The sequence below is a fragment of the Solenopsis invicta genome, chromosome 6 (genome assembly GCF_016802725.1).
Source record: "Solenopsis invicta isolate M01_SB chromosome 6, UNIL_Sinv_3.0, whole genome shotgun sequence".
Classification (NCBI taxonomy): Eukaryota; Metazoa; Arthropoda; class Insecta; order Hymenoptera; family Formicidae; genus Solenopsis; species Solenopsis invicta.
In genome coordinates this window covers 23738863-23763485 of record NC_052669.1, presented here as the reverse complement: position 1 = coordinate 23763485, position 24623 = coordinate 23738863, and the positions used below count along the sequence as shown (strand labels likewise).

The following is a 24623-nucleotide window of genomic DNA, read 5'->3' as shown; positions in this document are numbered from 1 at the left end:
AACATAATAATAAAAGAGTGGGCGCTTTCTAGTCTCTCTACGTCCTTGCGTAGAAATCGTCCGAAATCCTCTTTCTGAATTTTACGGCCTAAACGTAGGGAAAACGTGATGGCTCGAGAGGGGAGTGAAGAGGAGGGTATCCATAGAGATAACATCGCCGCTTGCTCCATGTCTATCACCGCGATGCTTTCTCTCTCTAACTGAAGGCCTAAACAATTAAAGGACAATCACGTTAAAAGAGAAAGAGAGAAAGAGTGAGAGAGAGAGAGAGAGAGTTGCGTCAAGATTTAAAAAAATTAAAAAAGCTAATTTTTTCAAAAGCATAATTTGAAGACATTTAAATAATAAAGAATTATGTAAAAATAAAAAGACGGTATATTTATTCATGGAAAGACATTTATTTCTTCTTCATCATATGATGCGATGTTAATTACAATTATTTTTTAAGTACTGCGTAAAATGAATGTTTCTTTATTAAAGAACCAAATTCTCTCTGTTACTATTAAACATCTTTTTTAAGTAAAAATATGATTGTGCAAAATATGGACATAAACGTATTGATATGTATTAATATCAATGTTAATGTAAATAATTCAGACTAAAATAAATAAAAAATTACGCGAAAGTAGACGTAATTAATCATTTGTGCACATTCTCGACCCCTGTTCTGGATGCAACATACGCGATACGCGTCAGATTTTATTTGCAGCAAAATGGATGTTAGCACGGACAACAACCTACATCCATTTCTCGAGAGATGGATGTGGGTTGTTGTCCGTGCTAACATCCACACTGTTTTTAACGGTGGGTTGCAAAATGGATGTGACACGTAGTTCCTATTCTGACCAGAATAGATGTGCGTCACTAGTGTACGGGAGTTTCGAAGCGTTATAGGAAAAAGGCCGCCGTGGCCGCTCTCAGGTTCCTCTCTGTATGTATATACATATAAATGTTTATTATAATCTTTTATATTTTCATAAGGATATGTACAAAATATTTAAGCATACATATTTGAAATATTTCCATCTTTCTTACAAATAGTTTATAAATATTTTATAAATATTTTGCATTAGGAATCATGCGTCGCATTCGAAAATATGACCGCAAACTGGCGCGCATGCGCGACAGCGTGGTCTGAAGTGTGCTGTTTTCCTCACTCTCGAATGTTCCGTTTGGTACCGTTCCGATCGTTTGTCATTTCGTGCTCCGCGCTTCGCTCCGCAATCCGCAATTCTATCGTGTTGCATCGCGCGCCATCGTGCGTACGTAGAATCGTTTCTCTGGTCAGGAATAAATGAAACGAAAGGATTAGTACGAGAAGTGACGGGTTTCCCTCGAGTGAGAATCCTTATTGATTTTCCCTTTTTTCTCTCCTTTTTTTACTTATCTACTCCGCATCGTGTACACGCACGTCCGCGACGCGCTCGCCACGAGTAGGGAGGGGGAGGCGGCCATCTCGTAGCGATTCTGATATTTTTTTTCACGGTATGTCGGAGGGCGAGGCGTTGTCGCAGAAAAAGCAACACCAACCACCGTTTCATCCGCAGCAACAAGCGCCGATCGGCTCGGGTCCGATGGCGAATATGGCGTGGCAGTATCCGCCGAACAATATGCACAACATGTTTCCACCATATCCTGGGTGAGTGGCGATGTTGGAGATCATTGCGGGGACAATAGGGTCGGCCATTTCGATTGACGCGACGGCCTCTCGAGATCGAAGTCGCGTACTCCAGGCTGCTCCAGGCCGATTATTTAATCATTGCGATTTGCATACCCTAGTCTAGGTCTAGTTTTTACAAATTCCAGAGTTGGATTCGTTGAGGTTTCGTTGTTTGCTCGAATGCTAACGCGAGAAGCATGACGTGTCTGTCCGTATATGTATGTACAGGATGATTCATGTCGAGCATGTGTTGTGCGCATAAATTCCGAGTTTGACTCTTCGTCGATGACGAGCTAGGTTTGTTAGTGTTCGGATAATTGTCCCTTCGAGATTACTATAAATATAATTTTAATGAGACCAAGTCCGAGAAAACACGCGATTTTACGTTTCGAGATGAATCGTCATGCACATGCATGCACCAACAACGCTTGACCTAGTTCTTTGTGCAAATATGATCGATCAAGTTTTCTTTTTAATATTGTTGATATATTGATATACAATCTTATACGATAATCAACGATAATATATTGTTACATTAGGATGTTATATTGCTATATAGTTGATGCACTGTTATAATGATTATTTTCTGTGTGTTCTCATTATGTGATGTAATTTTAACACCAATAAATTCTTTGCCTCAAAAATAATAAAAATCATTTCTTATAATTTAACACAAACAATGATGTTTGTTTTACTTTCCTGGAGCACAGTAAAAATCTTTTCTTAACATCCTTCTTTGACATCTTGGTATAGATATTAAACGTTTCTGTTCCTTTTAGCAGAACTTGCAGTGTTTATATTCTTTATTTCTGTAAAAGAAAATGTACCAGATGTTAAACTTTTTGTCAGTACTATGGAATTATAATTGTTACAAGATGGAATTGTGTTTGAAAATAATAATTTTTGCAATCTTTTTTTGCAGGCAAATGTATGGTCCAGGGTATCAAGGTGTGCCCCATCAAGGGCAGATGTTTAACTATTATCACATGATGCCAGGATATGGTCAGGCTTTTAATCCTCAACAGATGCAGCAGCATCAACAGCATCAACAACAGCAGCAGCAACAACAACAGCAGCAGCAACAGCAGCAGCAGCAACAACAGCAGCAGCAGCAGCAGCAACAGCAACAGCAGGGAAACAATCAGAATAAGCAGCAGTTACATCAACAACCTCCTATACCCGGTACTCCAATGCCTCTAGAGGATGAATCTGATCTTCCACCGTTGCCACCCGGTCCACCACCATCGGTTCCACCGGCTCAACAACATAACAATCATATTCAGCAACAGCAGATGACTTATTCAGGAATGATGTACAATTCATTTCCTTATGGTAACTGGAACGGCATGCATAATGATTCTCGTAAGTATTGCTTTTATTTATTATTTTTTTATGATAGAGATGGGTGAAGTTGCAGTTACAGTAGAACAAAATTTGATCACATTATTAAAAATTATGTTGTTTCAGCCCTTTATATGTATATAAAATTTGTTAATTTTTTGGTACTAAAAATAACCAGGATTGTGTTTTCTCAAAAGAAAATGCTTTGAAATAAACATATATGTAAAGAAATAAATATAAACCTATAAGTAATAAATTTAAGAATGTTCTACCAATGTTCAGCATTCTTTTTTGTTTTGAAAGTTTGTTTACATTATCATACTTGTAAATATTTATTATTATTGTCAGGTGTACTTCATCCATCTCTTTAGTGTATAGTTTGAATGTACAGCTTTAAAGTAAATATTATTTCTTTATTACAGAGTATAACGGTCAGACAATCCGCTTTAATTTACCAAATAAAAAAACAGGTCTTGGATACACCGGGCCGTCCGGCAATAGCGGCGCCGCGAAGAAAAAACGTAAGCGGAACAAAAATTTAGCAGCTCAATTCAACAATAGCTTTCAGGGAAACGTTTCAACAACCGGTCCCTTCATGCCTAACGGTCCTAATACAAAACCTGCGGAATTACCACCGCTACCACCCGCACAATGCGAAGTGGCGGCTCCGCCGCCACCAAGCGAGGAGCCTCCTACTCCTGTCGCGCCGGTTACCACGACTGCTAGCAACGCGATTTCCAATGTTAACACTGTTCCTTCTATCGCTCACAGTCCGGTTGGAGACTGGCCTGACAGTCTGAAGAATTACGTGAACCGATGCTACGAGAAGTGTAAGACGGCGGTCGATAAGGATCAGGTCGAAATCATACTGAAGGGCAAGATCACACGCGCCGCGAACGATGGCTCGCTTTGGGTGAAGGACTGGGATAAGGAGCCTCTGCCCAGCATCCACAGCGAACGTATGACCATGACGATCAAGCCTTCGAAGCCGGCGTTAAAGCTGGCGAATCCTCTGGCGAGCCCACTGGTTAATGCACAGGGAGGCCTGCGCAAGCCCGGCCTCTCCAGTTCGCTTGGGGCTCGGCTTGGCGCGCGTCTCTCTGTGACACACAGCAGGCGGTCGAGGACGAGGTCGAGGTCGAGGTCTAGATCGAGGTCAAGATCAAGATCCAAATCGAGGTCGCGATCCCGTTCGCGGTCGCGGTCGCGGTCACGCTCGAGGTCAAGGTCTACGCGTTCGCGCACACGTAGCCCGCCGTCGCGCAGGTACAGCAACAGGCGCAGCACATCCTCGTCGTCGAACATTAGCGATCGGGAACACGATTACAAGGCGCCCAAAGTGAAAAAGTCTGCGCGCAACAAGGCGAATCACAACAAGAAGTCCAAGAAGACTAAACAGGCTAAATCACATTTCTATTCCGAGTTTGGTTTAGCTACAGGCAACACGGACGAGCTAGGAACCAAGGAGAAGCTGCAGCAGCGCGCGGCTAGATTCAACGGTGGCATTTCCAGGACGGTCGTCAGCAGCGTCGTTGTTAGAGATGATCCAAACACGGATTTCGACTTTACTGGCCTCCACATCGTCGGTACGTGCAAGGATCTAGAGAAGCCCTATTTGCGTCTGACATCGGTACGTGGATGTTCAAAATCATTTGTACTATTTCATATGCAATTAATAAAACGTGAAGTATTTTATTGAAAAATTTAGATAAAATTAATTATGCCATTAATTTTTTGACAAAATTATGTAATATGTTGCAGGCTCCTGCTCCTTCTGCAGTTCGACCGGTAAGTGTACTTCAAAATTCTTTGGCCCATGTCAAGAAACGTTGGCTAGCCGAGCAGGACTACAGATATGCTTGTGACCAATTGAAATCCATCCGGCAAGATCTTACCGTGCAAGGTATCAGGGACGCGTTTACAGTTCTCGTGTATGAAACCCACGCCCGTGTAGCTATAGAACGTGGTGATCACGAGGAATTCAATCAGTGTCAGACACAACTAAAAATGCTGTATCAGGATGTCGGTGGTGAAAACCGATGCGAATTTATCGCGTATCGGATTCTCTATTACATCTTCACAAAAAATACTCAAGGTTGCTACAACAGAATTAATAACACAGAAAATCAATATTTCTCGAAATTACATTATTAGATTATTCTGTAATATTTTTGATTTCAGATTTAACGACAATTTTAGCGGCACTTACGATGGTGGATAAAAACGACGAGTCCATAAAACACGCGTTGAAAGTACGATCGGCTTGGTGGTTGGGTAACTTCCATACTTTTTTCACACTGTATAGGACGGCACCGCATATGTCCGCCTTTTTGATGAATTGGTTTGTCGCGAGAGAGCGAAAGAAGGCATTGAAATTCATGATAAAGTCGTACGTATTAAACCTTATTACTATTAGTATTACTATTATATAGATATGTGTTTAAATCTAATCATTTTTTAAATCGTATTTTTCATTAAGGAATTGTACACTTTTTATGTCGATAAAAATAATTTGTACTAATTTTAATTAATTATTTTAATTTTGCTCTCAGATTGAATTCAGTGTTACATAATAATTGCCAATAAAATCGCAATATATGCTATTATATTGTCACACATTAAAATAATGCAATAGAAAGTGTACAATCTCTTAACTGATTTTATAAACAGCAGTTTTCAGAAAATTTGGAGAACAGCTCGTTTTTATCGGTAAATGCAAATATACGTTTTTTTCGATTGTTGCATTTGCGCTTTCTGAAAGGAAATTTTTTCCTAAATTATAATTTATCATAGTAATTAAAAAGTATATCGAAACTTAATCGATATACTTTCGTCAAGTTAATTTAACATTGATTTCTCTAAATGTCTAATCCAATTCCAGCGCCATGTTTCAACAAATGATACCTACGAAGAAACATGGACCACATAAACTATAATTGCAGATTTCTGTTACAGGACGTCGTAGCCGAAAGTTACTTGCATATTTAATTGTTTTTTTTTCTGTTTTATGTATTCTACTACCATATGCGGCCTTATCTAACGTTTGCATTTCTTGTGCTGTTTAGCTACCGGCAAAATTTGGCGGTTCATTTCGTCGTAGCGGAATTGGCCTTTGATTCTTTGGACAAGTTTTATGAATTTGTCAGCGAGTTCGGCTTGGTTTACGCTGATCTCGCTCGACAGCAAATCGACTGCAAGGCAAGCAGTAATAATCTAGGTGGTTGGTAGAAGGCAACGCTCTATTGTCCTACCTTTACCCCTTGTGGCGGAAGATTTTAACACGCGAAAAAGAAGGGCCACACACACACAACACCCCCACAAGCATACATACACGCGTACATGCATCTCACGTGTGTCATATTACGTGTATATGCATATGTTTCCGGCATAAGTGACTCATATGCATATATGCAATTTAGATATTTATTCAAATTCCACTGGGATTACGCATGTTTCTGTAAATTTCCCTCGCTCTTGGAAGTCCTGTGTGTGCTGGCTCTACCTCTCGCAAACGATCTTCAGATCATCGTCCCACGGCAATTTCATCACCGTCGGACACAAAATCGAAAGCATGGGACTTCAACTACAGCTTCGACTGTGATTGTACATATATGCTCCCTCGTTCGGTCCTTCCGCGCACAATTGTACATAATTACAAGAGGACGTATACGTGGATCTTTCGCCGGGGACTCCTGGAAATTGTACAAAAAGTCGGGACGGATGATCGTTTCCATTCATTCGACGCTACCTCACTAAAAAAAAAAAAAATAAAAAAAAAGTTAGATGAGAAAACTCGTTATAAACGTCGAGGATCATATTCACAACGCAGACGGTACAATCTACGATCTTCACAATAATAAAAAAAAGCCCATCTTTCGTTCATTCTTGACTCGGGACAATTCGTCGATGAGACGACCGCTCTCTCCTTTTTAATCATTTGTAGCGTGATGCGCATGCACGCTTCACTGCCATGGTGCTCGATCGATTTTCCAAGTATTCCTTTAAGTATTACTACACGAAAAAAAAAAACAACTCGTAGCTGCTCCAGCTGAATCAACACAAGATTCTTTCCCTTTGAAGAAAGGGGTGGTTCCAAAGAGAACGCGAACAGAAGGATTTTGTTTCACGAATTCAGAAACACGAGCGAAGTCGCGGTTTGAGAGGACACAGTGGTGACTATATGTTCATGCCGCCTGTACTCGATATACGCTCTTCTCGGTCAACGGTAAACAGCGTTCCTAGTCGCGATAAGTGTCACTTCCTGGACAAGCCCGAGGAAACCCGGTAAACGAAGGAAAGAAGAAGAAATGGCAGGATCATTTTTCGGAACATCGTTATTCGTGGATGAACCATACTTCGAAGATGTCTGGGGACGAAGACGGAAGACTGAAGATCAAGGAGAGGGCAGTCCTCGTTGTGTACCTCGCGCGACGAGTCGGGTGCATCATCGTCGGTTTTTGTCGTGTACCGAGTGATCTTATAATTAATTTTAATAAGTGTTCATGTGCCGCGCGCGATGCGACGATGCTCCTTTTGATGTTAGAGTCACCCTGTTCTCGTTTGGATTTTCCAGGTCGAGACCCTCCCCCATTTTTGTCGCATTCGTATACGCACGTACATTCGCTCGCGCGCGCGCGCATGGAATGTGCATACATACACCAGCTGCATTACACGGATTCGGAAAGGGAAAATGACTCATTGTACCATAACTTGATCCGAATACGATGTTGTGCATAATAAATTATTTAATTTTCTGACGTTGTACCTCATTTTTTGTCTCGCTTGTCGTACTATAAACCTAGCGCACTTTTTAGAGGAGACATAGATTGCGACTCGTTTTGCCTCGACTTCGCCTCGACGATGCTTCGCTTAATAATAAATACCACGGTCGACGGATGCTTCGCGACGTCCGCAAGTGCAATGCAAATCGCGACCGATATTTACGTTTGTCGTTGCTAATATATCTATAAGTACCGATTTGCATACAATCGATAGATAAAATAATTTAAATGTTGAATAATTTAACAATCCATGAGACAACATAGAACATTTAAAGTATATAACAGTAAACGAGAAAACGTCTCACTTTCAACACTTTCTCGCTGCTAGATAATATTTACGGCTTCTGGCTCGTTACTGCAGCTATATTGGATTACATCAGAAGCGAAAACTCATATGCACAATACTTATAATAGATTTGCAATGAAAGAAGCTAAGTTTTTTTTTTATATATCACTACTCTTATTCGACAGAAAAAATTTGTGAAATTCACTAAAAATTTCAATTAGTAAATTAAAAGCTGGGAAATTTAATTTTTGCGTGATCCACTCAAAATTCAAAATATGTATAAATTGAACTATTTAACATTATCGATACAGAATCATAGAGACTTCGATGTATTCTATCAATCTATTGATCTATTCCATCGAACAAGAACGGGAGGCAATTTTTTTTCGCTTCCGACGTAACAGAAGCCTTAAAATGGCTTTCGAATAATTTAACGTGGTTCGATTACGAGTTCGTATAATAACACTTAATAGTGTTTGCGTTTTCGACGTAGACCTTGTGGGACGCGGTTATAAAAATCACATCACGATACAAGTATCAATTTCGATCGAAGAACTCTACAATGCACTCGAGATGTACGCAACGTGCCATTAACCGGATTAATCCGTTAGCGTCCACAAGCGAGAAGGAACTGTCTCGCGAATTGGAACCTGTTCTTTAACTCAGGTACTGTTAGTATTCCGCTTTGCGGGTTTTTTTTTAGATTTAAACGTGAATTTCTTTTTTTAAATCTAGATTCTTAGCCTCTCGAAAGAGGTCAGACGTTAACGGATTAATTATTTCTCGTGCACGTGAGAATCTCACACGAGTAGGAACAGATCACGCGGAAGAGATCAACGTCAACGATGAATTCGCGTGCGCGTCGGCATCGAGTCGCGAGCTACACAGTGCGTAAATAGCCTTACGGTAAATATATTAACAGCGTCTCTCTAACGATACCGTCTGTACGTTTTTTGTATGTGTGTTTTGTGTATGCGTGTACACATCTGATTGATAGCTGACGTAATACATTAAATCACTTATATATAAATATTAATCAAATAAAAAAAGATTTAACTATGGTACGGCGAAATAACGTAGCCCTCGGTGGAAATGAAGTCGGGGATGATCGGCAGCGCTGATCGCGATGACGGGATCGGGGAAGGGAAAGGAGGGAGAATGCGAAGAGATAGAGTCCGTTTACACGGAGAGGGACACGAAGCTGTTATACTGGGTGATGTTGCGTTTCAGAATATCGGCGCACGGACCTAAGACCCGCTCGAACCGCGCCCGATCCAGTTTCACACACTTCAACGGACCCCTGGCCACCACGGTTGCTGCTCGGGGCCTGTCCAGCAGTAGTGCTATTTCTCCTATTTAAAAAAAAAAGTTTTTATCATTAAGCGAGTCGTTTCAATTTTTTTCTTGCAAAATTGATTACCCAATGTACAATTTCGTAGCAAATTAACGAGTTTTATAATTAATTAATGAAGGAATTAAATTGGCATTAGGCAGTTTTAACATCATCATCTCAGTTATTAGAGAAAATCGTAAATTCCGACGTTTTTTCGTAAAATATTTTACTACTAATATAATTATGTATACTAACTTCTAAATTTTGCAATCAATTTTCATCAGGAAAATTCATTATCAATCACTTCGCATTTTGATATTACCGAAGTAATCCGATGGTCCTAAACGGCCGACCTCCGCAGGTTCGTCGCCTTCCGAACGTTGTTGTAGAACCACCGCCGTACCTTCGACGATTATATAAAAATCTTCACCCGGTTCGCCCTGCCGGACTATCGTTTCACCGTCATCGAACGCTACCGGCTCCAGAGCATCTGCCACTGTGAGTCTTTCCCATTTATCCAAGGATTCTGCCAAGTACATCGTACATATCATTAATAACTCTTTCTGTTTTAAATCCCTGCCCATTTAACATATTTATAAATCTTATAAATGAAAATTATTTTAACTTTGTATACAGTGTAACAAGAGTTCTATTATTTTATTATTCTCTAAATTCTGATAGAAGATACTCGAATTGATTTACACCAGCGAAAAATTGAATAGTGATACTCCAGGGAGTAAAGATTTTAAGCAAACTCACCCAATATTGAAACCCTGGATAAGAACTCCTCATACATTTTCCTTTTCCTTATAGTGGACCCCATGAGAATTCTGCGATAGGAATCCCTGTCGATGCCCCAGAGCTTAACGTCGGTCTTCGCTCTGACAGTAGCGGCGCGTGGAGTTCCGTAGATTAACGCGAGCTCGCCGAAGCTCCCACCCTCGCCGATCGTCGTCGCCAGCTCGCCGTTGACGAATATTTCAACTTCCCCTTGATCGATCACGTAGAAGTTGTCACCCTCGTCGCCTTGGAAAATACATAGTCATGAATTAACGACAAATCAACATGATGGAAGACGGCACGCACGATCAGCGATCGCACACCTTGACGAATGATCGCCTCGCCGGGTAGAAAGGTCACGGGGAACATCGCGTCAAATATGTCGGAGCGCTCGTTCTCGTCCAGATGTGCGAACAGCACGTTCTTGGCGATGGCCTTGCTCAGAGCAGCCATGGTTTTGTAGTCTTTAGGTACGACCTTTTTGACGTAGCTGGTAGCATCCTCCTCGGAGACCGGCTCCGCCGAGATTCCACCCCGCCGCCGTGGCACCTGGGGGCCCTGCTGCCCCGCGGGCATATCCTCCGTGTCCTCGGGACTCGTGGCGATCTGTTGTTTGGCATCGTGAGCCTGTTCCTGCATACAAATGAGATTAGCATTAGCCGAGATGATAAACAAGCGTGGGAGATTCTTAACTATTATTAAAATTGATGATTGCAATTGTTCTAAAAATAAAATGTTGCATTATTACATACATCGTAGATCGCTACTTAACTCCATGATACAACGTAGAAATTACTCTTACAAAATATAAAAGCTTACATATGTATACATTGGTCTCCCAGTTTTTATTGTGTAACTAATCGAATCGGTTTTTTCATTCCCGACGGATTAATTCGACGAAAGGGGAAACTCCTCGGCCATAATTAATATAGCCAATTAATACAGAAGGAAAAAACGATATAACATATTCTTACGAGAATCGGTTATCGATTGGCCTGATAAATAATATAGAAACCCATCTTGGCAACGTAGAGTGCACAATATAAATTAACACGTTCGCTACCTTTAAAAATCCTCTATGGAATGAGGCTGAATTTCAAATATTACTTTTTCTTCTAATTAATATTTCGCAACAAAGTCTCGATTGAAAAAATGCGCACGTACGTGTTTGCAATCGAGAATTAAAAATATTATCACTGTAGCGTACGTGCTACTAGTCTCTGTCACGAGGATCAGAGCGAGGTGTTAAGGTCATCGTGTTGATTGATGCACATTCGAGTTTCGGAGGAGCACAAAATCGCTATTAAAAAAAAAGTCGGGGCGCAAATTAATAATTCATTAACCACGCGCGTGAGCCCTCGTGGCCGGGCTGTTCGCCTCGCCACGTCTATCACGCATATAATTACCGTAAAATTATAAATTATGTAGGTCTTTAGATAAAACTTCGTATTACCATCGCTTATGTACAACACGATGCACACTACCGGGGTGAGAGGTAAGCGAATAATGCCATAGGTCAGTTGGCGTTTTCACGCACGAACGCGCCGTCTCTCTTCGAGCCTTCGGCGGCGTGGTGCATCGCGCTAACGAGTATATTCAAATCAGCGCAATTCGCAATTCTCCATTTAATTGCCATGATAATATGCCGGCGCACGCTAACGTTACTCGCGCTACGAGGAGCCATCGCGATCGCATCTATTTCGGGGTCTTGCGAACCGAGGAACACACAAGCGCGACATTTATGCATCTCACGGATAAAACAATTAAAACGAGAGAAGTATTTCTTCCTTAAATCGCACAATTTTATCTCTCTAATCGAAGATTGAGATACGGCGAAACGTATCTACTTACTCGCGAGAAACACGGAAGTGATGTCTGGTAGTCTGAGAAAAAATGCAGGGACATTTTAAAGATTCGGAGAAAATTCTACTTGCAATTAATTCGTTCCCTGTAAGATTCATTAAGACGTTATTTAGATGTTGGTTTAGTTTTAATAAGAAAGCCATTTCAGCTTCAATTTCAAAATACGTTAATCAATGACATCACTGGGTTTATGAATGGCAATTACACTATCGATACAGGGGACTCGATCGCGATTCACTAATGATCGTCCAATGTAACGTGGCTCTTAATGAGCCCATAAAACTTGACGATCCGATAAATCCTCGTAGCTCATCTCCACGTGCAAAGACGCGTCTAGGGGTGCCCGACATGCGCCTGTGTTGTGCATTAAAAATAGAAGAGCAGAACTCCTTTTATCGGAATTATCCAACAGATATGCCAGATGAAATCATATCCTTCGGAATCGTCGCCGTTCGTTTGCACTTGTTTACGTTTCAACTCATTAGACGATCTGTAAATCGGCACGGGATTCTATTTACAATTTAATGCTGCCGAATTGCCGAATATATAAATAATGAATTAAGTGAAAACAGTACACTCAGAGAAAAATTCGTATACGAAGAAAAAAAGTTGTTAAATTAACTAAATTTTTCAAATTGATTAAATTTCTTCAGTTCAAGTATTTATATATTTTACGTGAATATTTAAACTTTAAACATTTATTTATTTAAATAGATAAATACTTGCATTGAAGAAATTTAATCAAGTTAATTTTTTTTCTCAGTATAGTTAAGGCAAAAAAAAATGACAATTGTACCAATTTTATAAGTAGAATTAGATCAATAAACTATTTTACAGTCACTGCAACTCAAGTTTTACTTGCAACAAGTACAAAACAGTTCGTATCATCACGGCAACAATACCAGTACAAGTTTATAATGAAATAACAACTCAACTATAGTTATACAGACTTTACTATACAAATAACTTATGACAACTACATACTTTCAGTTTATGACGAATTAAGTATACGACCGGAATAACTACGATAGCAGTGAGCAGTGGTGCAGAATTCTAAGTGATATAAATGAGAATGAAGGATCTTGGGTTCGAACGTTAGTCGGTTCAATTTTTTTGTCGCCCACATTCGCATTATTATTTTTCTATATTTTATCCAACAATTTTACTACAAATGATTAATATTATTATTATATTCTTAGTTTATATAACTTATTATTGCTTTAATTACAACTTTGTAATACATAGTTGAGATGCTATTTGTTCATAAATTTATAATTGCTGATATGATTTTTTTTCTGTAAGTGCACACGTTATGATAACTGTGAATTCTGATTAGAAATGCGCGCGTATAAATATATGTAATTAAATTGACTCGATTTTCTTGTTTTCGTGACCGTCGCGTGGCTTATTATTATCATTATTATTATTATTATTATTACACCGAGTTATATGTAATACAAATGTTAGTTGTAATTCCCTACTCAACAATGTAACTGTTATATTGTTATATAATGAGTGCTTTGGTGTTTGCTGGGTATATTATTGCGTCTGCGTCTGCAGTAATATAATAAAGACGTATTATGTCACAGCTACCACAAACAACATACGCAATTGAAACGCTCCGAATCGCGGACCATAGTTATTAAATCTGTCAAGTTTACTACGCATACCTGGCGCGCGCGGGCGTTTTCGGCCCGCAAAAATAGAACACGTTCTAATTCCGTGGATACAATTCCGATTCCGCAATTCCGTGTTATGCGTAACACCCGAGGCGTAAAATTTATGCTATTTAAACTTTTGTCCCAAGATGCGAATTATCGATCGCCTGGCAATGGAGGCTTCGAAACGAAGGGTAAATTATAATGCAGTCTCGGATTATCGAAGTGAGAGAGACATGCGAGCGTGAGCAACTAGGTAAACTACGTGTAAAACTATGTACAACTATGTGCACAACTATATATAACACGCCGTATTAGATTCCACTCAAAGTCATCGGAATCAACGAACAGACGCTCTCTTATACAATCTCCAGTCAATGACGACATATACGTATGTAATATATATAGTCATCGGCTGCGGTCCATAAGTGCACGCATACATTCCCACATGCCTGCACATCCACACATCCCTGAGCACACTCTCGATATGAGAAAATCTTACTCTCGTCATCCCGGCGCAAGTGTTTTTCAAGCTCATATCTTTTTCGCAGAGTGTGTGGAAATGCGTCAAGGATGGCTAAAAAAAATATCTCCAAAGAAACTGTACTCGCACTGAGAAAACAACGTTAAGTTGACTAAATTTTTCAACATGATTAAATTTCTTCGGTTCAAGTGTTTTATGTATTTTTAAAGTTAAGTACATAAACACTTGAAGAAATTTAATCGAGTTGAAAAAATTAGTCAAGTTAACAACGCTTTTTTCTCAGTACGGGACATTAAAGCAAAGAATTGATAAATGTAAATGAGAAAAATATTCTTGTTCTTGAAAGTTTGGAACGTGGAAGGTACAAGGAATTTAAAGCATTCCGTATTAATTATTTTGAGATAAATGAGCCATAAAAATCCCCAAGACGCGCGATTGATCGACGAGCATTCCTCACATTGATCTTCTCTCCTCTTAAAAGTGTCCTGTTTTTTTCTTCCCTTTTGTTTGACGATGACGTAAAAAGACTGCAAATGCCACACTCTTAGAAAATTACTTTTCGCTGAAGGAGGCTAGTCGTGCCAACGCGGGCGGCATAGTAAAAAAACCTACAGTTGCCATTTACGAGAATCTTTCGTGCCATAATTTAAAAAAAAAAAAAAAAGAGAGAGAGAGAGAGATAGCCTTCTTTGACATATTTACTGCTTACGCCTATAACTTTTAATGTCACGCCTTCTTTCTTTAGCGACGATTGCACGGTCAATATAAATTTTTTTTAGAAATACACGTCCAATAAAGTTTTACAATAGTTTGCTCAACGGTCGTAGAACGAAACTTCTTGCGAAACGATAGCGCGTCGTTAGAAATTTAAAAATTAGAAAGGTAAAAAAGTGTGCAAACTGGAAAGCTCACAATTCTTGAAAGTTGGAAATCTTTTGATTCACGAAAGGCTTTTCTTTTTTTTTTTTCTCCCCAATTTAACTTTGACGTTATATGAATTTGTAGAGAACAAGATTGGTTTTAAACTTCTTTCGTGACGATAAGCGAAGAGTGACGCAGAACCTTGAAGCGCAAAACTCCGCATATCGGCGATTAACATTGATCTATCGCTCGAGATCAATTATACGCGCGCGTAACTCGGACGATTATGGCCGGCGCACTCGTGCCTCCTCTTTCCCTCTTTCTCGTACCTTATTCATCATTCCTCTTGATCCTCCACCTCCTTTTTCTTCGCACTCCTTCTCTCCGTCCGCCCCCGTGTTCCCTTGCTTTCCGCGGATGCGTTAACACTTACGAAACAGCCGCTTTTTCGCGGCAGCGCGTGTCGTAGGTCGGCGATCTCGCGAGTTCTCGCGAACGCGCACAGGAAAGGAGATCGTCGCCACCACTACCGTCGTCGCGGTCGTCGCGGTCGTCGCGGTCGTCGTCGTCGTCGTCGTCGTCGTCGTCTTGTCGTCGCACACACGATCTTGCGTCTTCGCCGTTCGCCGCCTCCTTCTCCTTCTTCTCTTATTCGCTTCGCGATTTTATAAGGCCTCGGACGGAATCCAATTAGAGGTCGGAAGCGATCTAGCACGCGCGCGCGTCTGTCGGCGCGACAGCGTCGGTACGCGTACTGCTGCTGCTGCTGCTACTGCTGCTGCTGGCTGCTGGTGCTCGTTTGCTCGCTCGCTCGCTCGCCGCCAGACTCGGCGCCCGCCCGACGATTCCTGGACGGGATGGATGTGCCGTCGAGATGCTGGTAGTCTCGTGGTAGTCGGTAAGTAAGGTCTTCCGCTCGCGTTAACGCGTGAACGTAAGCGGCTGTGGTGAATCGATCCACGGCGGTGGTGGATGCGGCGGAGGAGGAGGCGGCAGTAGCGGCGACAGCGACGGCGACGGCGATGATGATGACGGCATTTTTCAAGACCTCGGCTCGTAAAACTCGGGAGACTCGTAATACGCAGACTTGTGTGGGAAACGTGTTTCAGTGACACCGTTATTCACTACTCCACTTCGCACCCCACTACATATTTAAGTTTTCATCAATGTCACGGAGTTAAAGCTGCAATTAAAGAACTAGAGCTTAGAGATACTAATTTTGTAACCCGGATAAAGAAGGATGAACTCGACGAGTGTAACTGGAAAATGGAATAAAGAGTGTGCCGATAACGATTATTTCTTTTTTTTTCTTCCATTATTTTATAATGGAAAAAACAGAATTTATAGGTAAAATATTTAACGGATACGTTTAACTGAATATTGAGTTGATTTAGTTAATTCTTGGTTAAAAAATGTTAACGTTTGACATGCCTTTTCTTGTGCAACTAAATTTGTTGAATCAATCCAATATTTACTTGAACGTACTCTTTAAATTCCGTAAAGTGAAAAATCACTCGAAAAATTGCATAGACTCAATTTTCCTTCTGTGAATTTTTACTTTTATTGAAATGACCAGTGTTTGCCCTTATATAAAATTATCTAGATAAAGAAATAGCTTATTTTTATCTGGCTTATCATGTATAGTATCTTTATCTTAGACAAAAGAAATGTTTTTTAAATTTTCCAAGATAATATGAACAATAACGAGAATAAAATATCGTTTTTAGCATCAACCTCCAAGTTATCATTTATTGTAACAAGATTTTTCAAAGTGACACAGTGTGTTTTGAAATTCATTGCTAATTCTGAATATCTATAGTATACGTGAACTGTAGATTTTTAGTACTGCCAGTGCATACTTGGAATGCAACCCAGATTGCATTGATCACTGGCAGTAGTGCAATAAAATTTGGAGTATAAATTCGAAAACTTTTGCAAGCAATTTTGTCATAATATAATGAGAGTTACCTATACATTCCTTTAATTTTTTTTACTTTAATTTTAATTTGCGTATTGATTCCAAGAGGAATATTTTTTATCATATTAAATTTTTGAAAAATTTCTTTTTTTAAGAAACAAAGATTTAGAAATTGAGAAGAATATTGTTTTCATATTCTGAATTGTTTTTCTTTTGTTTTGCTCAATAATGATACTAACAATTTATCTAGAGAAAATCATGTATAATTGTACTTTTTACGTAGAAATTAAATTAAAATTAAATCACCTTTATCTTATCTAAGACACATTTACATTCAACTTATCTTTATCTAGATAGTTTCAAGTTATCTAAGTGCAACACTGAGAGTCGCAAATTACTCGAAAATTTGCACATGCTCAAAGTTCACTTTTTTTAGAATGACATTTCACACTATGAAATATAAATGAGTATCGCATTAAATTTTTCAATTTTACAACCAAATTTTTTTCTCAGTACGTACATTACTCCGCATTACTTATTTTACCGCGAATGCCATAACAAGACATTGTTCTTGGTTCTCCTTACAGGACTACTTTCGCCGATACGCGACAACTTGCATCTCTCGTTCGCGAGATATCGACACGCGATATCGCGGCGCGGTATCGTCAAACAGAAGGCACTTGAATATTTCATTGTTATAAATTCAGGCGCCGCGACGCCGTCGCCGTTCCTGGCGATGACGTCGAGGGAAGATCGGCGCCGAGGCGCGCAGGAAGAGGACAATCCTGGCTGGATTCCCTCGCTCGCGGCATTCCACATTTTTGTGGACTGCCGATGCTTTTAACGCGCCTTTTCCCTCTCTTTCCCTCTTCCTATATCTTGGCTTGGTAAGGTTGCGCCTCGTTATATTTCGAGCGTGCTCTATGTTTAGATCAGCTGCCCCTGTATCGCGTTCTCTTTCTCTCTCCTTTTGCGCGCATACACATACACACGCACGTGTATGTACGCATACACAATCGCAAGTCCTCTCTCGCTCTCTCTCTCTCTCTCTCTCTCATCCCCTCGCGGCGTGTCATTCTCCTTCTTTTTCTTTTCGCTTTCTCTTACTACACCCTTCCTACGATAGAGAGGGTACATTACGATCACGCGAACCTGAGCAAAAAATTCGTGCAATTATTTGAGGTATTCTTATACAGAAGGGTGCACCATTCAATTAAGTGTCGCATTCTTTGAGGTATCCGAAGGTCCACACCCCCGCTGAAACGTGCTCACGAAGTCACGACGATGATTGCGAAGAGGGACGACTTTCGCGAGGCGAAGGGAAAATCCGATTCCCTCGTCCAATTCCATTTAATTGCAGTCCCGCAGACTCCTCGCGGTTTAATTGCGAGGGACACTTCACGGCGCAGGTTGTTTGCGGCCCTTGTTTACTCCCCGTTCTCCTTATATCTCGCGTCATAACTCTCATCTCTATAGGTACTCCTCATGTTTTCTTTCTCCCAAGTCCTCTCGTTTCCAATGACTTTTCGCGCGTCTCACGTTTATTCTCTCCCGTAGGCGTCGCCAATCTCTCCCCTTCCCGGAAGGAGGTCTGTCTCTATCGTCGAGAAATAGATTTCGCCCTTTTCTTATCTAGCGTGTGCACGTGCTTTCTTTTCTCTCTCTTTCTCCCTATTTCGCTCGTGCACTTTTTGCCTTGCACACCGGCATAAGCACGGAAAGCAAACACGCGAGGCGATGATCCGCCGTCCCGCGCGCGCGTCTTCGCCTTCCGCTCGACGGCATCGTCACGCTGACTGACGCGTGCGACATGGAGACGTTCGATCGAAGACACCCTCGCGTGATCCTAGATCTCCTCGGCATTATGGGAACGGAAACGATCATTCCCAGGCGGCTGTTCGAGGGAGACGGCGCAAATCCCGTCGGGCAAAATGTTAACAGAGTATACCGCCAGCAGAATTCGCGCCAGCGAAATATCGCGGCAGATCGGTATCAAGTATCAATCGCGTCCGCATTGAGCTCTCATATTTTGCCTGACGTTTTTTTTCGCAATATTCGATGTGACCAACAGATTGCCAAACCAAATAGATAATTCTGCCTTTTGGCGAACAATTAAAGGAAATGTATCGTTTAAATGCGGTTACGAAATAATAGATATTGCTCGGTCTCTGCAATCTGCCATAGAAGTTACAATATTCATATAACAAATTTTATTATATTTCTGCTAGTATTTTGCTTATAAAATATTTTTTTTACAGATTTGGCTGTTTTTTTTTTACTCTGCACTGAGAAAAAAATTGTTAACTTGACTAAATTTCTTGAATAAAATTTCTTCAATTCAAGTATTTATGTATTTAGTTTAAATGTAGACTGCGGAAAAAATGACTAAATTTTAATAAATATTTATTCGAATAATTTTAATGAAACATTTACTAAATGTGAATATATTTATTTAGTATAAGAATCATTAATTGAATTTAAATATTTTTTTCTTATAGAATATTTGCTGTAAATATTTTATTAGCACTATTCGAAGATTTATTAAAATTTAGAATTTTTTTCTCTCAATGTACAGATGCTCAAGGTTCAAGTATTATCAAGTACTTGAGTTAAATACATAAATATTTGAAATGTAGAAATTTAATTAAGTTAAAAAATTTACCCCCACCTTAATTTACCATTTTTTTTCAATGAAAAAAAAAAGAGATCTACGACACCTGCAATTTTTTTAAAAGCAAGTTAACGAATCCTTCTCGTTGCAAGAGATACGAACCATAGACTCATTTCTCAAATCATTTCTATCGATAACAGTTATTTGAGAATACGGGCTAATGTATCCATCTCCAGAGGAATCCGAAGTAAAGAACGAAGGAGAGAACGAGAGAGAGAGAGAGAAAGAGAGAGAGAGAGAGCGAGAGAGAACGCCCGCGAAAAGTAAATTTAATATCGGCGAGATCAACGCTGAGGGGAATTAACGTCACCTTGACGAAACTCCGACCGCTCATATCGATTCTTTTCGCAGCGGCGAAATACCTCGCCATATTTCGCTTCCTGCCTTGGAAGCGGCCTTCGGCCTACGCAGAGCCACTTGCGCGACTTGGTAAACACGTCGCGGGGCGAAGAAATATATACGATACGTCGTAAGCCGTGCTTGGTCAATTCGATAGTCACAAAAAAAATCCTGGATTTTTCACGCCCGCTGCCGTTCAATCCACGACGATAGCGACGATTCCGCGCGGCGGGAAAAATGGTAATCTAGCTTATTTTAGGTGGCCGTCGAGATCTTGGCCGTATCTCCGAGAGCCTTCAATTTCCGCGAGCGACATGCGTCGCGTTCCCCATCGTCGCGTGTGGGTAGCGCGTACATACGTGGCCGCTTAACGTAATTGCTCCCGTCGTCGCTAACGTTAAATGGGAAAGGTAACGGTGGCGAAAGGTCTCGGGGCGTCGGGGCCTGCGGAAACTGCATCAAGGATCACGCCAGAGTGAGGATATAGCTCGCCAAATGCTACACCGATTGACGTATCTCGATTACGAGACGTCCGCCCTTCGTAAATTCACTTATCTGATCATGGATGAACTCGGAATATACCTCGCGAAAGATAATTACGTTAATTAAACGACATCTTTCACGTGGATGATCCTCAATCCGCTTCTTTGCGAGAGATGCTACGTAGTTTATACGTTCGCGAACTCTCTGAATTTCGTAGAGTAAAACATCACTTTAAAAAAATGAAAATCAAGCTTGTGTAATTTTTCAAATGATTTGTCACTCTAATAAGAATAAAAACTCATTTCTGTAGAATAAAAATTTACTTCTACAGAGTGACAATTGAACTTGTGCAATTTTTCGCGTAATTTTTCTGCGAGATTTAGAGAGAAACTAACTGTCCAGACATAAGCTATTGAGAGTTAATTTTATTACAAATTCACTAAACGTTATTATTTTTGGGAGAAAACACGATTATACATTTTCATCAAAAGCAAACTCGTGTTCAAAAAGTTCACTGGCCTGTTATTAATAAAATAAAATTAAAAGATGTAGTTAAATAAAATTGCAATGCGCCATTGCAATTACTATTTTATCTCTGTCTTTATCTATTTTTACTTAAGTCTGAAAATGTCTGTAAAAGATGATAAAATTAACGGAATAATATTAAATAAGCAAGATAAATTTATGTACAGCCACGAAAATAATTGCTACATAAGGTATTAGAAGTTTATTTTATACTTAAAATTAAGAGCATATTTTTGATGAAAATGCATCACACTGTGTGTGTGTGTGTGTTAGTGTATGTATATGTGTGGTAATGATTTTCACTTCCAATTATTTTTTCTAAAAAATTACATTTGATGATTTTGTAGCATAAAATAAACTTCCATATAAAGTGTCCAGTTAATTTTCTTACTGTATTTTAACTTTTCCACGCGAATACTATTTTATTTTTAATTTAAAGCTGAAAAAATACTGGAAAAAAAAAATATATATGTGTATATATGTATATATAAATTCTGTGTGTATATAAATTCGTAGAAAAATATTATTAACTCTTCGAAGCTGACGGAGAATTAATAAGATCCATTAATTATAAACCTTGAATCATCTTGTTATTAAAATTGGTTTTCGTCGCGTTTTTTGCAAAAGTTATGTCATTTTGGTTCCTTGAAGTTGATTAAAGTGGCTTTCAGACAACATAAATTATGTGGGTCTCACAAATTCAGTAGCTACGTTACAGAGTTTGACGTCAGCTCTAAAGGATTAAGCAGGCCAAAATCCAGCTTTGACCGAATAAAACCTAAATTAAATTAACGTACTTTCTATCATTTTCTGATCCTTACACTGAGAAATAAATTACTAAGTTTTAATAAATATTTGTTTGAATACTTGGAATGAATTATTTACTTATGGTACACATAAATATTTATTTAAAAAGATAGTTAAACTAAATTAGTGGTTATTATATTAAATAAATACTTATTTACATTTGATAAATAAATATTTCATTGAAAGCATTCAAACAAATCTTTAATAAAATTTAGTAATTTTTTTTTTAGTGTAAAACTAGAAAAAGTTAAATCGAGTTTAAAGTTTATCTATGGTTAGTGTAAACAGACTTAAAAGGCTTATTATGAAGATTTAATTGCGTATTCATATACATGTACATATTAATTGCGTATCGATCAATTTTCACTTAAGATGTTGGTTCCAATTATGGATTATAAGAGATTAAAATGGTTTTCATTAATTCGTGTACATTTAATAAATAAATATTTAACAAGGTTGTTAATATTAATCTAAGCAATAATCTAATTTCAAAGAAAAATTATTATATATTCAAAAATTTTGTAATTAAAAAAAAAATATTGAAAAATGTTTATAAATAAGTTCCTATTACGGAACAATATACAAAATATATACAAATTATTATAATATACAAAAAAGTATAATTAAGTTATGATATTGTTCAATGGGTTTGCAAATACAGTCATAATGTTTTGGGGTGCAAAAAATTAATTAAAGTAGATAAATAAGTAATAAATATTGCGATATGTTTGGTACTTAATCAATTTAAAGGTCACTTCAACCAAACGATTAATCTAATTGACCGATTAATCCATTGGAATTAACCAATTGCGTTTGTCATTTCATATAACAGATAAATGCGATTGGTAAATTCCAATGGATTAGATTAATTAGAGTTAGGTTGAAGTGGCTCTAAATAATAGACAGAATTTATATTTGATCTGTTCGTGAAATTTATGAAGAAAATTTTTCTGTAGCTCCTATTTATGTTGGGGACTATTAAACTTTTTATAAGATTTGACTGTATAATTGGCAATAAGACCTAACTTTTCTAGAAAAAATTCTAAAATGTTGCTACTATAAATATTACACATGACGAACAATGTTTTAGTAGATACAAAATAATAGCAATAAATGTTTATTGTGACATTTAGAAATTTACCCATATCAAGAAGACATTTTTGAGTTTTAATATATCTGACTTTGATATTTTGATTTTATTGATAAAACAAAAATATTTAACATTAAAGATTAAAATACGAAATATAATTTTTATTATTTCTGATAAAATCTCTGAATCTTCTACTATCCATGGATTGTTTACATAGACTATAAATAAAATATAATTTACATAATTTAGATTGTATATTTATACGTAATGCATGTTATTTATTTTATATTTTACGCGGAAACACCCTGCAATATAGCCCAAATTTATCATCCGCGTACGTCAGGCACCTGCCATACCGACCGTAGCGAAGGCAGCTACAGATGGCAGCACCTGTCGCGCGCGTGTTCCCACGCTCACTGGTTGTCATTTCAGCGCGTCGATCTCGCGAAATGACAAACAGCCGCGAATATGTCGCGCGAAACACTCATTCGCACGCTATCATGCTCGATGAAAAATCCCCCGTTTGTTTTCGACGAGTCGCGACGGTTATCTGTGACGTCGAGACAACGTGATGCGCTCTTCCCACAGGAAAGGGGGAGGGGGTGGTCTCGCGGATTGCAATGTTTACCTAAGCAAAGCGCGACTCCGATAACGACGCTTTCGGCCCGAACGTAAATCAATCAGCCGCGGAATCACAACGCGACTTAATTCGCAATCGTTTGCTGCGTCGCACACGTCGGACACGGAGCAAGAAATTAGAGGCGGTGGGGGAGGGGCAAGGACCTGTTACACAAACGTAGCTTCTCGCACGTCGGGGAAACCGATTAATCGGGGACTTCCTTCGAGAGAGAAAGAGATAAATTCTGAACTCGGCGCGCGGCTCACGATATCACGTTAGAACTCACTTAAATCGCAAAGAGATTCGGAAGAGCATTTCGTCGTAGTTTGAGGAGACGAGAAGAGACGCTGTCAAAGACGCGAAGCGTTTCTGCTCACGTTCTGGCTCTGAGCGCGCATATCACGTCCTTGTACCGCACGTCACGTTGCCCACAGTGTATCCTTCGTTATGCCGTGCCAAAGAAAGACTTTCGGCCCTACAGAACACGCGACGTCGCTCTCTACGAGCGAGAATAGCCGCGGACGTGCGAACTTCGCTATATCTGTCTCTCTCGCTCTCTCGTGGTTAGGTTAATCGCGGTCGCGCACGGACGCGAAGGCTACGTACCCTTTCCAGCTTCTGGAAGTACTCCCGCAGGAAGGAGATCGGGTTCTCGGGCCGGCCCACGCACAGTTGCACTATACAGTCTTTCAGGACCTGTTGGATATTGTGTCTCTGCACGTATTCCTCGCACTCGCGTAAGCTCTGCTCCTCCTCGAGATTCGCCGCCATATTGATGATGCACGGCGCGCCGCTTTATCGGCGATACATTGCGTCGCTCCCCTCCCGCTGCCCCGCGGCGCCACGACGTTGTCATGCGATCTCCTGCGAGACCCCGGGTCGCACCGAGGGGATCTTGACGCTGAAAATACGCGTGACGATCGGCGAGGATGTTTTCCGCTCATCTGAACACCGAAAACTAATCGTTTTAATGTTTCAAGGAAAACGAATTGTAAGAAAATTCAAATGTGCTTTTGTCAGCTAAAAGATTCGAACATACTGGGAAGTAAAAAAAAGTGAGTCTTCAGTTCGAATATTTCGGAAAGTTCGAATTTACACGTAGAAAAATATTCTTGTACTAAAAA

General features: G+C 39.6%; 2 protein-coding genes across 3 annotated transcripts; one reads left to right on the top strand and one right to left on the bottom strand.

The window, feature by feature from the left end:
• Window positions 1–1160: 1160 nt before the first annotated feature.
• Window positions 1161–7755, top strand: LOC105193727 (leukocyte receptor cluster member 8 homolog). Its single transcript, XM_011158286.3, has 6 exons — window positions 1161–1639; window positions 2583–3022; window positions 3424–4631; window positions 4763–5096; window positions 5183–5390; window positions 6067–7755. Exons 1-6 carry the CDS (start codon window positions 1488–1490, stop codon window positions 6227–6229), a joined length of 2505 nt encoding a protein of 834 aa, XP_011156588.1. The 5' UTR covers window positions 1161–1487; the 3' UTR covers window positions 6230–7755.
• Window positions 7729–24285, bottom strand: LOC105193728 (cAMP-dependent protein kinase type I regulatory subunit). 2 transcript variants are annotated; one of them, XM_011158287.3, is made up of 5 exons: window positions 24106–24285; window positions 10505–10814; window positions 10161–10427; window positions 9724–9927; window positions 7729–9420 (listed from the first exon to the last, which is right to left on the bottom strand). In XM_011158287.3, the coding sequence occupies exons 1-5, from the start codon at window positions 24268–24270 to the stop codon at window positions 9248–9250; spliced, it is 1119 nt and encodes a 372-aa protein (XP_011156589.1). In that variant the 5' UTR covers window positions 24271–24285; the 3' UTR covers window positions 7729–9247. The 2 variants fall into 2 exon arrangements, with proteins under 2 accessions (XP_011156589.1, XP_011156590.1); XM_011158288.3 differs by lacking the exon at window positions 24106–24285 and adding an exon at window positions 15377–15895.
• Between the last annotated feature and the right edge of the window lie 338 nt (window positions 24286–24623).

What these genes read in the sequence shown, in the direction of transcription:
- LOC105193727 (XM_011158286.3), top strand. Translation starts at nt 1,488, where the DNA reads ATGTCGGAGGGCGAGGCGTTGTCGCAGAAAAAGCAACACCAACCACCG. An exon ending in CGGCATGCATAATGATTCTC is followed by an intron (nt 3,023 to 3,423) that starts GTAAGTATTGCT and finishes TCTTTATTACAG; the next exon opens with AGTATAACGGTCAGACAATC. An exon ending in CCTATTTGCGTCTGACATCG is followed by an intron (nt 4,632 to 4,762) that starts GTACGTGGATGT and finishes AATATGTTGCAG; the next exon opens with GCTCCTGCTCCTTCTGCAGT.
- LOC105193728 (XM_011158287.3), bottom strand. Translation starts at nt 24,270, where the DNA reads ATGGCGGCGAATCTCGAGGAGGAGCAGAGCTTACGCGAGTGCGAGGAA. An exon ending in CGAGGCGATCATTCGTCAAG is followed by an intron (nt 10,428 to 10,504) that starts GTGTGCGATCGC and finishes GTATTTTCCAAG; the next exon opens with GCGACGAGGGTGACAACTTC. An exon ending in AGGACCATCGGATTACTTCG is followed by an intron (nt 9,421 to 9,723) that starts GTAATATCAAAA and finishes TTTTTTAAATAG; the next exon opens with GAGAAATAGCACTACTGCTG.